This window comes from Salminus brasiliensis, chromosome 5, assembly GCF_030463535.1.
Source record: "Salminus brasiliensis chromosome 5, fSalBra1.hap2, whole genome shotgun sequence".
Classification (NCBI taxonomy): Eukaryota; Metazoa; Chordata; class Actinopteri; order Characiformes; family Bryconidae; genus Salminus; species Salminus brasiliensis.
In genome coordinates this window covers 26,696,511-26,712,686 of record NC_132882.1, presented here as the reverse complement: position 1 = coordinate 26,712,686, position 16,176 = coordinate 26,696,511, and the positions used below count along the sequence as shown (strand labels likewise).

Here is a 16,176-nt window from a genome sequence, read left to right as displayed (position 1 = left end):
GAAATGAAATATCTTTTTTTGTGAAATGAATAGCCCCCAGAGCTCTCATGTTTCTCTCCCAGTGCATTTTCTACATATTAATGGAGATGCCATCATGCTCCTGTGTGTCCGTCTCAGCTTTACCCCGAGGTCGGTGTCAGCGCACCCCTGCCAAACAGCCAGATTTATAGCTGTAAATGATGAACAGAATGGGCTTTTTTGTGCGACGCCGGTCTGGACAGAGTGCCTCGCTCAAGGGTACATCTGCAGCTCCGCTCTCCAGAGGCCCTGGCCATCACAGCTCCCCACCGCACACATCACGGCAGGGGCTTTTATTTATGTTTTTCTCTCTGAAAAAAAGATAGATAGAGAGACAGAGAGAGAGAGAAACTTACCTCTCTTTAAAAGGATTTTCCTGTCCTTTTTTCAGTTCTATCAACCGAGGCCCTCTCTATCAGGGGTTTCAGGTTAAACTTCAAATGGAAAGCATTCGTGCCTGAAAATAGACAAAAAAAAATGGAAAGGGAGAAAGAGAAAATGTCTCCAGTTGCTTTTGAAAAAAAGAAGAACAGAGAGACAAATTGAAAGGTTCAGAGAGGAAACTGCTGGGACAGTGACTGTCTTGCTATCATTAGGTATGCATGGGCAGTGGATGTGTTTTTCAGTGTGTGGGGTTGAAGGCACAGCAGGATGCGACCCACTGCTTATGTACTTCAGCTTGTCCTTCCTCTGCCGACCGTTTCAGGATAGCTGGAGGAGGCCACTGAATAAACAGACACGTATCCCATTGTTACGCTTCAGTTTTCTGATGTGCTCTTGTCAGTTACTGAAACACCACAAGATATCTGGATATTGTCTGCCCCCCACACACCACCCCCCAGCTGAAGACCCAGGTTGTGTGGCAGTTGTGTCGGACTCCTGAGTCTGGCTGTTGCAATATTAGCATTGCACTTTAAAAGAGTCAGCAACTGTTCCGGGGCAGCAGACTGTTGTGGCTGTCTGCAGACAGTAAGCCCAGCAGGGCCTCAGCAACTACAGCAGGATTGCCGAGTTGCCAAAGTGGCTACAAAAAGGCATCTCTCATCTGAAGTGATGCGTTTCTCTCTCAGCTGGTGTCAGACTCTTTAAGCCCTTCAGCAGCTTCTCCAGTGCTCGCTTCCTGTCTCAAGATTGATGATGCCGCTTCGGTAGCCGAGCGCCACCAATCTGTCGTTTGTCATTTTTTTTACCCAGCGGCATGTTTTAAGGACATTCTGCTTAATGTTAGTTAGTTACTTGAAGTAAGACAAAAATGTTCCTGTGCCATCATAACAACTGTTGCTAGGTTGAACAAACTTACTGGAAATGTATTCAACTTAATGAGAAAATTTAGATTTATTTTATTTATTTTATGCCAAACATACTGTTAACAGGAATTTTTTAACAAACTATTTCTGTTTATATTCTGTTTATATTCTCAAAATTGTTCTAAAATGACTTATTATATATATATATATATATATATATATATATATATATATATATATATATATAGGAATTATATATTTACACTAATTAGTGGAATCAAGAAGTTTTTTCTTGTCCTTTAAAATAGACATTTTGGAGATTTATTTGCAAAATTTTGTTGCATATCAGAACCAAGTCACAACACATGCCATCACTGACACAATTAGTCCTCTGTAACTAACCCAAATTAATACATTTAGAATTTTGTTACTAACCAATAAAATATATTTATACTTAAATAAATAAAATAATGCATTTAGACTTTTATAACTACCCAAAAATACATGTAAAATCCTGTAACTAACCAAAAAAATACATTTAGATTTTCATAAATTACCCCAATTTTTTTTTACTTCTATAAGGTACCAAAATTAATACATTTACAATCACTTGATACATTTAACACTCCAAGTAGCGCTCCACTAGCCTCATTTAAAGTTCATTCAAATAAAAGGTAATGAATTTTACTGTTTAGATAAGCACTGCTGCAAATGGTCAGATTGTTATTATTATATTGTTTTTTTATTTATTTAAATGCATAGTTTTTAATTGACCTTTTCCCGCCAACCATCCCGCGATTCATAAATTTTCCCAGGTCATTTCAGAACATAATTTCTTTGCGCCAGTGATGCTAAAAGAGCAGTTTTTCTGTTATGATTCTGTAAAGCTAGTCTAGACTCACAACAGTTCTACAGAAGAACATACTTGTGGGTGGATAGGTTCTTCTTCTGAATATAAGCCATTGCTTTTCAGTTACTTTGTTAAGCAATCCTATCTTTCCATCTGTACCGCACTGTCGTGTTTAACATATATACACTTTAAGGTCCTTTGACCAGGCTCTAAAGCATAGATCCGGTGTCAAGGTTTTATCCTGGCCTCTACGACATTTCTTTTGCCACTGATTAAGGGTGTTCCGTAGAGTACTTTCACATTTGTTTTTCTGGCTTTTCCCTTCACTAGCTCTCTCCATTTCACCCTGAGACGAAGCACGTCCTGACATTTGCAAGGAAATAGCCTGCTTTTGCTTTAGCTTTTGTCGAATTCCCTGCAGTTGTTTTTTGCTCCTCCTTCCCCGGTGAATACATGAACCAGAGACAAGCGGAACGCCTCAAACAAAAATGAACAGGGCGATGTGCCCATGAAACTTTGCATACTTGAAGCTTTGCTTTCTAAAAACAAAGTTTATTGTAGTCTTAATGCAGAAACATGAGACAAATTCCCATTACACGTTATGTTCCACTGGATATTTGTGTTTTCAAAAAGTGAGGAGCCGCTGTTCTTCCAGACAGTTGGCAGCGTCTGCTATCGTAGGAAACATTATCAGTTCCAAAGATGGAAAATAAAACAGGCACCGATGTGCTTGGGTCATAAGCGCACAGTCTACATACCGCTAATCCAGACTTATCTGCCAGCTCTGCTGTTGTTGACAGTGAGCTTATTCCATTCCCATACTGTATGCAGATGCCAAGGTTTCTGGCTGCTGGTTTAATGCTTTTGGAAGTGAGCGCTGCCCTCAGGGTTGTGTCATTTCTAAGCTATGCGTCCAAGTTTCCTGGGTAAACAGGGCAAAATGCTGACACCAGTAAATGGAAGTAAAATGAGAGAAGAAAGAAATGTACAATGTAAACAGTAGAATCTTGTGTTTATGTGCTTCAAATGCCTTGTGTTTGCTTTTCTATTGTTAGTGTTGCAAATATAATAGATAGAACCAAAGCTGAATAGATGGGCAAATGCTGTTCTGTTCAACAGTTGTGTGGTATTTGGAGCATTTAATTGCCAGGGACTGTCGCTGCCTCTGCATTCTGCGAGCACAAACACCATTCGGCTTTCGCTGTCACCCTCTATAACCCGGAAAATGTAAGTTTGCTATTGGAGTGCTGGCAGTATAGAGGAAGAGGACTTAGAGTCTGTAGTTGCAACTACAGGAAAGTTTAACAGTTCACAGAGCAAAGCAATGATTGTCCTACATGTTGAGGTTTAAAGTACATAGACTATTTTCTATTTATTGTGTGTTTTGTTGTTGTGCTTGTTTTACTTTTAGACTTTGAGTTTTAAGGGCTTTACATGAACACAGGAAAATGCCTGGGGTACATTATCATTAGCTTTCCGCGGTGAGTTTTATTTGTGACCCTAATATTGCTCTTTTTTTTAATAGATATATTAACATGCCATTTAACCATCTGACCATATAAATACACCATTTAAATACGGATCTAAATGAAAATCAGTCAATTCTGTGAACGCATGCATCCGCCCCCTCCAGTGCATTAAGAATTTATGGTGCTAATGGACCTAATGCCCAGATACTAAATTACAGATTACACATTAGATGAAAGCCTACGTTAAGTGTCACTTCTGCAGCAAACAAATTTAGGGAAACAGTTCAACTATTAGCTTCCCGTTGAGTCCCCCATTTGCAGAAATGTCGGGAGATAGAAGGGTGCTGGCGGCCATATGGAACCGAACCGAACGTAGGAGATTAATTTGGAGCTGGTGACTGTGGGAGAGCTTCATTAGCTCACGGCCGTCCATTAGCGGGGACCGCGCGCTGCTGCGTTTAAGGGTCACCTGCCGCTTTCCCCTTTTCAATTGTTGCGATAACGGCATGAGATACAATTATACCCCTCAAACGTACCACAGGCTTTCTGTGGAATCACAAGGTCTTGCATTTAAACTCCCGCTGTCTTTAGCATGAAGCCATTTTCCATTCCCTTGGAAGAGATGAAAGGGAGGAGCAATCATCCATTATGACAGGACTGTGCAATAAGCTCATATTGTTCTCTTTCCCTTAATTTAACCGGCAGGACTCTGTATTGTTTTCTGCTCTTTGTGTTTGATCTGTAGCGCTTTAGCCTGTGTCTGTCGCTCGAGTCATTAGTGTTTGTGCAAGCTTGGAATTTGTCCCCAATTTAACAGCTCAGATTCTCTCCCTGCGACATGAATGCTTCGAAATGAGCTCGACTCTGCCAGTAACTCAGTGATTACAGCGGCCACTGTAATTTTCCAACACTTTCTGCAGACACTTTAATTTGTTTTTAAGTGCGGCGGGAGAATGACTGCTCAGTGACAAATCTTCGCCGACGCAAGCATCTGAAACAAATGCCGATTCGGATGATGACAAGGGCCTGTAAATTTTAAGCTGGTATTTGCAAAGTGCCACACGAGAGATTTAGACTCTGGTGGGTAAAGAGACATCTCTGTACTTTGAAGTGTTATTACCTTGGAAATCCCCTCGCAGTAAATCAGATTTGATTAATTGTGAATATAAATTACCGTACAGTTGAGAAACAGCAGCTAAGACGCCAGAGGGTACTTTATATGCATAAGGCCCGAGTTGCTCTGCCCTTACAAACACTTCGCATCAAATTTAATGTCATGGTGTTTCTTTTGTAGCAAACGTCTCCTCGTTTAAACGGTTCATGGCAGAAGCACGGGGAGAGTTTATATAGCCTATAACTGATTTGCATAGCAGATATGTGATTTGCATAGCTGAGATCTGATGAGTTACTCGGGTACACTAGGGAGAACATATATTTGTCACATATGCAGGGAGAGAGAGGACATAAGTGTGAGTTTAAGGCTCAATCGAAAATCAGAATAAAACAAAAACACCACTAGATCTGGAACATGGATCTAGTTAATTGAAAAAAAAAACAACAATAGATGACATGAATAGACTATATTAGAAATTAATTGACTAGACATACACTAAACAGAAACATAGGATACATATATACGTGAAGACATGAAGAATGCACAACACGGTAAGGGACTGACAAAAACACAGGGCCACTTATACTTTGAACAGTATGAGGAACAACTGAAAAGGATAATGAAAGGGCAGGGCTACAAAAAAGCACAGGTGGAAGCACAAGGACTAGGCTGGGACTGGACTAGACAAAATAGAAAAAAATGGCCAAATGGTACCCACCGCCTATATTTCCAAATATGGGTTTAGTGAAATAATCAATCAATTTTGTGCAAATTATGTATTACTTTAATAATAAACTTACTGGAAACACATTTGTAGACCCTGGACGTGATGTTGTTAAGGACTGGATTGCATTTATTTTCCCAAAATTATTCATGATTGTTGGTTTAGCAAAAGCCTTGAACATCCACAGAGTGCCAGTGATTGGTCAGGATGAGAGAGGTTTATTTAAATATTGCAGACTTGACAGTATCATCAGTGCTGCAGTAATCTTTAAACCATGATATATTACTAATATATTTGCACTGGTGATTATGTACAGTGTATCCTGTCTATTTTTAGAATTCCACAGAAGGGCATCGTAGTTGACACTAAAGCATCATATACCAAGGTTGCCTTCCTTAATAAATATGGTGGCTTTATAATGAGTGTCTGGGGATCTGTCTGTTAGTCTCACTGTTAGTTGTTGTGAAGACCCACAGTTCCCAAAGGGGAGTAGTTGTGCTGAGTAGGTCAGCAGTGCATCAGCACATCAGGTGGATTAAGATGATGTAATCTAGACAGACAAGGGGAAATGCCAAGCAGCACACAGCGAGGAGGTGTAGGACGAGCACCACAGTCGTACTGTGATAGCATCAGCATCAGATATTCCTCTGCCTGTTTCTCCTGCAGAAAAAAAACATGTGGCCACTTAGAGGAAACAGAAATACTGATTAGTGTTGTGTTTAAGTACACCGCCGTAGCTCTGTGCACTGGGTACGTTTTGTAATGGTAAACTGTACTTTGATAAACACTCTGCAACTGCAGGAAAAGTTGGAGCGGAGAGAGCCATGAGATGAAATAGCAGTGGAGACATGGCTAATGTGACTGTACTCTGCATTTTTGCCCAGAAATCCCCTCGGGCTGTTAGAGAGCTTCTCTCTTTTTTCCATTTGTAAAAAGCCCCAATCTCTCTGACCTTCAGCGGCAAAATGCTTGAAGGAGAAGAGGGTATAGAGAGACAGACAGACAGTGAAAGAGAGAGAGAGGGAGAGAGAGAGAGAGAGAGAGAGAGATGGCTTTACTTTCATTTATTTATGTTTAATGTGCTGGCTGCAGGGGCCAGGTTTGGCTGGCCACTAGTGTTCTGTTTTAGACCACTTAATGCTGAACAGGATCCATCAGAATCATAAGAGGGGGGCCTCCATTAAAGATAAGGCCATGTCCCCCAGCCAGGCCCCTGTGACCCTGGGGGAAGAAAGGCGGAGGGGGGCAGCCATAAGATTCGCCAATATTCGCATTTTAAATGTCTGCCAGCTCCTGGAATGGAACGTCTGAGAGTGAGGCTGCTCTGTAGGGGATTTGGGATGCTCACCCACCTGCTAATCATATTTACAGCCTCCATTTGCTGATGGTGGCACTGAAGCCCCTTTTACATGACACATTTTTCCACCTCCAGGTTAATGCTTGTGGAGCTTTAAAGATTATGCAATGGGAGTTTGGTAGAGATGTTGTTACTGTGTCAAGATTGCTATTCAGAACACCAAGGCCTGTTGCATGGTGTTGAAAGTATCCCAGGGGTGAAAGGTTGTAGATGTGTAGTATAAAAGCATCATACCGTTGGGCTTTTAACACTTTGGAAGCATATTGTGTGCACTGAGATGTCACAGATAGGTTTGGTAGTTAGGCTCATTGAGATTTGGACTGCCTTTGGCTCAAGTCGACTTGGCAAAGTCTTGATAACAGAGTCAGTAATGAAGATGCAACTGACACTGAAAGTGAACTGGCAGCTCTAATTTCCCTGGCGGCATAAATGTTCGTTTTGTTTGCCCTCCAACAAGGCAATATGCTTGCTGAGAAAATACGAAAACAGTCTGTTACACTTCCTGATAACCCATCTGCTTTTAGAGCCAGCACACTGATTGAAGGTTAGTATTAGTGGCAGGTTTATAAGGAGTGTGCAAAAGTAGGCCTCTGTCTTTATGGGTGCTTTCAACATCATTGGTGTTTTTAAATTAACAAAATTTAGCAACATAAATTAAGTAACACAAACCAAATTGTTAGTAGTTTTAGGAACATGCAATCAATCATTGCGATGAGTCCAAAGGATCATGTCTCTACAATGTCTAAATCCATTAGGTTCAGTAATTATACCACCATTTGATGTAAGAAATGATACAAATGTGCCATGGTACAGGTGGGCCAAGAATAAAATGCTTAACACACATAGTTATTATACTGTATTATACTTATTATACTTTACGGTAAAACATTGATTATCTGGCTACAGCGGCACTTGTCAAGGGTTGGGATATACATATTAGGCAGCAAGTGAACAGTCAATTCTTAAGGTTGATGTGTTGGAAGTAAGACAAATGGGCCACATTGATTGTGATGGCTAGATGACTGACTGGTTCAGAGCGTCTCCAAAGCATCAGGCAGGTCTTGTTGGGTGTTCTCTGTATATTGGGAATAAGAACTTACCAAAAAACGAAATACTAGTGGTGACTAAACCTTTGCATATGTTTGGACCTGCTGACAGAAAAGGTTAACAAGCTAAATTTTACTAGATATGAGCTCATAAAGAGGGTGGGTATCCTTCTTTGAAGCTGGGCAGCTATAGTCTAAGCAGTGCTGTCATGCTCTCCGACACCCCCACCCTGGCTCAGTCACATTTAAAACCCCACCCTGGTTGCCCAAGATAAAGACTAACATTGCATCAATCCCCATGACGACCGCATGTCATCATCACCAAAGCTGCCACATCCAGTCTTACCGATTCCTTCAATTAAAAGTGAAAAGACTGAGGCAAGGAGCGAGTTGTTTGAGAGAGCTGCATGCACTGCTGTGCCCTTCCAAACTCTCGAGTCAACCCCCGGCAGCATCACATAGCCCGAGGCGAAATGCTCTTCTCAGAGACTGTTTCTGTTCTTCATCAGCATATTCTTTCTCGTCAGGAAGAGTAGAGTCTGTTTCCCTTTCGCAGTGACAACAAGTCCCGGGAGGGCACATTAGTGAGATGGTAGCAGTCGTTGTGCAGGTATTTAAGGCCACGGCTGTCGTGTTCTGTGTCCTTGCTTTCTGCTTCGAGCGATGGACGAGCGCTGATCTTGTTTGGCAGTTAATGCGACTGTGTTTCCGAGGTTAGAAATGACCAGGCGAGTCCATGCATGGCAGTAACCACAAGCATATCTTTATGATAATTTTGCCTTCAAAGATGAGATAACTCTACAGGCGTACCTTTAATTAACAGTGTTTAAATCACCCAGAGGTTATGATTGAAGGTCTCTTATTGAAGAAAAAAACAACAACAACATAACTGTCTGCTTGTTCATCCATTCATTCACTCATTCGTTCATTTATGTGGGCAAAGACCTAGCTGCTGCCTCACTGTATTTATTTATCTTTTTAATAAAGGAAACTTGCAAAGAAGCGCAAGGAGACGCTGAGCAGCACAAGGCAAGAGATGACGGTGATGGTGAACTCCATGGACAAGAGCTACACTGAGCAAGGCACCAACTGTGACGAGGCCATCTCCTTCATGGACACCCACAACCTGAATGGAAGAAGTGAGTCTTTCATTGACAATACTGTTCAGGTTCCAACATATAAATTCACTGACCACCATTTAAGTGAATGGTGTTTGCTATCAAATGAGGAATATCATCATATTATAGTAATTATAGTATAGTGATGAGAGCCATTTGACTATTTAGACCAACACATACTTACTATACATTCCACATCCACTTTATTAAAAATACATGCTTTGTAGGGCCACCTAGGCGGTGTATAATTAGAGACTGTAGCTCATCTGTTGTCATATCTGGTTAACAGTGCTCCTGTGGCCAAAAACTAGCCAATGATAAAAGAAGTAGAAGGGAGCTGGTAAATTGTACAAGACAACAGATGAGCTACAGTCTATAATAATACACCCATATAATGAGTATGAAGGTCGAAAGATTCCACTAAGGCATAAATACCTTGTAAAGTGATTAGAGAGTGGTTGTACAGTGTAGGATGTTAATACTGTGAACAGTTCATTTGTTTGTATTAAAAGATGTTTCAGACTAGTTACCAGACTAAGACTTAAGAATTCTAGAATTAAGTCTAATCCTAAACTAAAAAAGAAGCTGACATTTCACTTGGGGGAAATAATCAATGACCACAGTGTTTTTTTGTCTTAAAGTTGGTCCCCAAGGACCCAGACTGATCATGTCACACCTGGCTAGTGTCTGTGAGCTTAGTGTTTTGCTTTGTGTTGGTCAGCACCTTCAGACCGAGCTGGTGTCCCTGTGCTCCAGCTGCTGCTCCACCAGGACAGTTGGGTCTCTCTCTCCTAATCCTTGGTGGGGGGCCTCCAGATTAGTCAGCAGCCCTCTCTAAATATGTGCTGGCTCAGCAGCGGCTGGAGCAAACGTCCATCTGCTTATCTGGAGCCAGGCCACACCCTTATCTGAGCTCCACTTTTTGTGTTATACTGTTTGACACCCAGGTCCTACCATGTTGGATCTATTTCCTCAGCTCAGGCAACATTTTGATGCTCATCAGTCTGTGTAAACATGCAAATAAGCAGAGCATTATGGTATGCTGTCCATGTGTGGCTACACAGTAGAGCCTCCATCTGTCTTTGATGAGGGATGCAGTGTCTGGAAATCATTCTCTGTTTCTAGTTACTGGGTTTCAGAGGATAACATTTTATCTTGCGCTGTGGTGTGAAACCTGATCATAATTATACCATTTCAGATTTTTATCAGTCCAGTAACCAAGTGATTGCTTTCTTTTTTTAAGTCTTGGTAGAGATAAAAAGTCTACTGTTACTGTCTCCATGCAAACATAGTCCAGGACACTTTGTGTTTACATGGTTGTAATCTGAACAGAAACAAGCGGTTGATTTGGTGTTAAAATGAAACAGTAGTCATATTAAAGAGGCAGTGTAGTGTGCTTTATAAAAAATCTTTATGAAGTGATACCAAACTTTGTGTCAGTGTAATGTAGATTTCTCTCTCTTTTGGCTTACAATGCGCCTGTGATTTAATGATTCTAGTGTGTGTTAGTGCCTTTATAGTGTCAAGACTGTCAGGTAAGGCTTAGACTTGTTATTTACATTTTAAAATCCAGTTTGGACAGGAATGATCCCAAAAATAGGTTTTATTATTTTGTCTGGCAAGTTTGTCAAGCAGAGTATAAAATAAAAAAAAAATAATGTATAGATTAGTAATATAGCTTGTCATCAGTAAAATACTGATTAAATACTTAAAGCCTGTGTAAAAGTATGGTCAGGCAGCTGCATCATTCACTTCCACCTATTACAGTATGAAACTGGAGCAAAAAAGGAACAGTTATTGCTTCTTTGATCACTTGACAACAGTTAATATTGCAAGAAGGCCGCACCTTTTTTTCCGCTTGACATGGCTGATGTGTCATCCAGCACTGTGGCCGGTAAACAAGAATGAATAAATAAACATGCGCTTTTAGCAAGCGGGACAGAAGAGCGGGGGACGCCAGGGCGATTCATCTGTGACCTTATCCTGCTGTCTGTCTCCATAGCTTTGATTGACAAGCAGGTCGCTGCAGACAGCGCCTCGTGGCAGCTGTCAGAGAGACGGTCCCTACCTGGCCATTCTCACTGTCAGTTGCTCACTCAGCTCCTCATCACACACACTATCAGCACTGCCGCGTGTGCCTGCCCACAGTGCTCATCACACCTTCCTTCTGATTCAGCATGAATGGAAATGATCTGAAAACACACGCCTGGTTCACGTGGATGCAGGGGGATGGGCGCTTTCTGTATTATTTTTTTGTCTACAGCAAGAAAATTGGAATACCATTTGAGCTTTTCCTGCTTCTTTTACATCAAACGAGTATTTTAGGTCGTGCTAGACAAGCATGGCATGTGTAAAACTGACATTTATGGGAATTGTGTATGTCTCAACCCTCAGAATAACACTGTGATGTGTATGGAGGAAAGCCATGTATGGGATATTGTTCAAAACCTTCACACTACTTTTTACACTGTATGATGTGTTACATGAACACACACATTTTAAGAATGTAGAAGTAATTTCTTCTTTGAAGCTAGTTATTCTTTTTAGGACAGTTACAGTAAAAGAGAGATATTTGAGAAACTATGCAATGTCTGCTTTTTGAGTAAACATACTTCTCCTTTCTTTCTGTTTTTATTTCTTTGTCTAAAAGCTGTCTCCTCACCATCGTCATTCACCATGAAGACTAACACACTCAGCACCTCCGTGCCCAACACCTATTACCCAGGTAACCTCAAGCTCTGGCTTCTGACGTCCACACTCTCACTAAACTGAAATCGCTTTCACCTTTTATGTCAGTTGCATATTACACTTAATTGAGTGCCTAACTCTGTGTATTAAACCCCTTACATATGCTGCTGTTCAACAGTTTGGGATCACTTGTCACAGTAATCAGTTATAGATCGTAATTGTGAGTGACAGTGGCATCTGAGTGGTGCAGCTGTCCAAGCATTGGCAGTGTCATCAGGAGATCACTAGTTTGATTTAGCCCAGTGGGCTGCGATACAGGGGTTATGGAGCAATATTTTGCAATATATATTGCAATACTGTAAGTAAGGCTCTACAAGATGGCCACCCATCTCCCCCGTCACATGATACTAGTCAATGCAGGTGTCAGATATATCAGTACTGGCAGTGTTTGCTCTCCTCCAAGTGTGTTTAGCTGTCCAGTGATGTTGCTTTAGTGACACATTCAAAAAGTGGTTGACTGTGCTTCAGGTGGGCAATGGGGGGTCGGAGTCCAGCACAGTTTGCTGACTGCCCTGTTCTAACAGACCTACTAAACCTGTCAATTAACAGGTGGGTCGAATCAGGTGTGTTTGAGCAAGAAAAGCACAGGAATCTGTGCGGGAATCTGGCCCCACAGGACCAGAATTGGACCAGAAATCCCTGACTTGGAGGAAGCACATGCTACCCTTCTAGCACTGGTACCATCATGGGGAAGTGGAATTCCTGTGTAATAGTCCTAACTAGTGGTTGAGAATTGGAAATTACTACAATTGAGATAAAAATTGGGTTTAAAGAAATTAAATGAAGAGAGATGAAAATAAATAAATAAATAAATAAAATATATGTGTGTGTGTGTGTGTGCCTTGAGATTTGTTGCTACTTTAGGATAAATTTATTAGCTTTAATAATGATGTAATATACATTTTTGATCATCCACAGTGCTGTTCATCATTCTGGACACATGTAAAACGTCTGTGAAAAATATTCACTATAAACTCTTGATCAGTGATTCCAAACATTTGAACACACTTTATGTATATGCATGTGTTTGGCTTTTCACTTTTGTGTATGAAGCCACTTGGTAGGACGAACTATGTTTAGCCATTAATGCAATCATACAAATGCAGCTTATACACTGTATGAATATTGTATGTTGGTACATTCAATTACATTCTCATAACATCACAGACAATGCTAAAATCACTAAAAGCTCTACCCTACAGAGTTCTTCCTTTTTGGACCAAGCTGGCTTCTCTTACTTAACCGCAATGCTGACTTTGATAACTGCTTTTTCAAAGTGAACCGACTTTCCATTCTCACTTCCATCTTCTCTTCTCTCTGTAACCTTCAAATTCTTCACGGGTTTTGGGCAGACCCCTTTGTGCCAACTGCTATCTTAGGTGAGACCACATTCCACTTTCTGCTACCTAAGCTGTATGACATGTGCCATACTATGTATGCATTGCTGTGATGATAGCTTATGAGAGGTACACAACAGGAAGGTGAAGTGAAGGTAGATAGACAGATAGATAAACACAGAGAGAGAGAGGGGGAGAGAGAGAGAGAGAGAGAGATTTTGTTTTTGTTACTGATTATGGCTTCCTCACATCCATACCTGCCTGCTTTCCTCTTCTCTGTAAGGCGAGGGTTTTTTCTCCCCGAGCTGAAGTTGGCTTCACCCCATCCCATCCGCATTCCGTGTCGTGCGTGTGACGTCACGTATGTCTATGACCTCTCATGTGCATGGACAGATAATGTGGACTGGATGAGGGGGGAGGGGTGACAGTGTGGTGCATTAAAACGAGTAAACCAGCACACAAAAACAAAAACGACGGCCCAAGGCCACACAAAAGTTCAGTTCATTGGAGGTGACAGAGTAGGAGCGTTTAGAATGGAGTGGTTACGTAGACTACCATGACATTCGGCTCAGAGCTCAGTTGAAATCCAGCATTTCCAAGAGTGAGACTTATAGTAAACTACTCCTTAATTTATGGTAAGTTGAACCTTTCAGTCCTTTGCGAGGCATCACAATATGTCATCAAACCAAACATTTGGCACCTATCCACTATGCTAGAAGAGGACTTGACGTGGCTAATTGACATGTTTTTGGTAGAGTAGTTGCTTTTTGACTCCACGCCAGCCTTTTTTTAAACCACCGATTTGGCCTCTTATGTCTAAAGGTTCTTGTTTGACTGTAAGACAGCAGCATCCAATTGCTGAGACTTATTTGTTAAAGGGCAGGTCAACCCGACAACCCATTGTAGAGCAGCCAGCATATCAATACAGGCTCCTTATCGTGTATGGACAAGAGTCAAAACACAAAAAATATGTCTAGGTGCTCTTGTTTCAACTATCTTGTTGCTTATACCCTGTTTCCTTTCTCTTCTCCTTTTTTTCTTCACATTTAACCTCTTATGTATCCTCTTAAAAAGTGCCAATTAATGGTAAGTTGCCAGTCTGCCCTGTGTACTTTTTTTTGGGGGTGGAGATGTATGTGGGTCATGCTGAAGGGTCGCCTTCCCCAAACTGTGTCACCTCGCATGGCCTTGCGTAGCATCTCGCCCTGCCCTGTCCACCTGTGCAGCCATTAGCTAGCATGGCCGTCACCCATGGGCGTCCTCTTCATGCATATGTGGACAATGTGACATAACCCCCCCCTTCCCACCTGCACCCTGTTATTCTACTTTCTTTGGTTTCACCCCCTCCACCCACCCCCCACCACTTTGTTGTGAAGGTGTCTCATCTTACATTGCCATTGTAGCCACTAAGGTAACCCTCCTTACAGTGCCATGCATCATGGAGAGCCACAGACAGTCCACCATTCCACCATTTGTGCAAACCCATTTTGCCATTGATCTAAACTCTAAATGGACAGTCAGGTTCTGTAGAGAACTGAGCCGCCAGGTAGCTTATCAGGACAGGGCTCTACAGGACTACTCTAGCACTGTGTTCTGTTAGAAGTATCTAGTCAGGTACACTTTCTAGTTTGTGCACCTCTATGTGTTCACTTCTGTGTATACTGTATGCTTAGGCTCATGTACTGTTACTGATTGTTACTAGCGATGCTCATTTCCTCATGTTTTGCTCATGTTGTAACTCTATCGTAAAACCTTGTTCTCATTCATTTCTTCTGCCGTTTGCTGAAACATGATCTTGGTATGTGTGTGTGTGGTGCCTCAGGCCTGACCAGTTCCTCTGGCCCCGTGTCTCTCTCCCCCGCTGCAGACGAGAACCACACGGTGACCAGCGACACCAGTAGCCTGGTGCAGTCCCACACACACTCCTACAAGAAGAGGGAGGCGGTGGACGTGCCCTACCAGACTGGTCAGCTTCACCCAGCCATCCGTGTGGCTGACCTGCTGCAGCACATCACGCAGATGAAGTGTGCTGAGGGCTATGGCTTCAAGGAGGAGTATGAGGTAAGCCAGTCAGGACCACTGTAAGGGAGTGTGTCCAAACTGTGTCAGTTACAGACCTCTGTTTTTCTTTCTTTCTTTCTTTCTTTCATTCACCTTTTCTTTCTTTTTTCTTTCTTTCATCCACATATTCTTTCTTTCTTTCTTTCATCCACCTTTTCTTTCTTTAACCCATCTTTTAGTTCTTTCTTTCTTTCTTTCTTTCTTTCATCCACCTTTTCTTTCTTTAACCCATCTTTTAGTTCTTTCTTTCTTTCTTTCTTTCTTTCATCCCTTCTTTCTTTTTTCTACCTTTTCTTTGTTTCTTTCATTCTTTCTCCTTTCTTTCTTTATTTCTTTCATCCACCTTTTAGTTCTTTCTTCTTTCTCTTTCATTCTTTATTTTTTTCATCCCTTCTTTCTTTTTTCTTTATTTTTTTCATCTACATTTTCTTTCTTTATTTCTTTCTTTTTTTCTTTCTTTATTTTCTTATCTCTTTCTCTATGTATTGTTACTCAGTCTTTGTAACTCTCTTTTTTGTTCTACCCCTCTGTCTCTCTAATTTTATTGTTATGCATCTCTGCATGATTTTGCAAATGTGTTTGTTCATTCTCTCTCAATCTCTCTTACGCTCTTTCTTCTCTCTCTCTCTCTCTCTCTCTCTCTCTCTCTCTCTCTCTCTCTCTCTCTCTCTCTCTCTTTAATGGACTTTTCATGAGCTCTCAATATGCAAAAAGCACAAATCTGTGTCCTTGTTGCACTCCGTGCCTGTGTCATCACTGCACTTCACCAGTTCTGTGTTCATGCTCCTGCAGTTTGTTGACTCCATGCCACTTCGCTTTAGCTCTTTAGGGCCTGAAGACAGGCGACTATTTAACTACCTAGCAACCCTAAACTGTCCTTGTGTGAAAATTAGCCCGTAAATCTGAAAGCCCCCTGAATCACACTTGCTGGCAGACACACTTGGGGGATTCAGCGACTGAGGCTGTTTGTTAACGGCTAAGGCAACTGAGAGATGTCAGCAGTGCTAAGCGCCTGAGTCTGAGCATACAGCTCCCCTCGTTAAACAAACGCCACACACTCTCTGTCACCCTCTGTCTCCACTGTGCG

The 16,176-nt window shown here is 41.6% G+C and overlaps 1 protein-coding gene across 13 annotated transcripts in view; it reads left to right on the top strand.

The window, feature by feature from the left end:
- Positions 1–16,176, top strand: part of ptprma (protein tyrosine phosphatase receptor type Ma) — a 229,131-nt gene that overhangs the window by 187,531 nt on the left and 25,424 nt on the right. For 4 of the 13 annotated variants that reach the window (XM_072680004.1, XM_072680002.1, XM_072679995.1 and 1 more), the window contains 4 exons: positions 8,813–8,964; positions 11,594–11,668; positions 13,044–13,070; positions 14,851–15,089. In XM_072680004.1, coding sequence (XP_072536105.1) covers positions 8,813–8,964; positions 11,594–11,668; positions 13,044–13,070; positions 14,851–15,089 — 493 coding nt within the window. Of the gene's footprint in view, positions 1–8,812; positions 8,965–11,593; positions 11,669–13,043; positions 13,071–14,102; positions 14,115–14,850; positions 15,090–16,176 lie in introns of all 13 variants that reach the window. The other 9 variants (XM_072680005.1, XM_072679999.1, XM_072679996.1 and 6 more) reach the window with 4 other exon arrangements.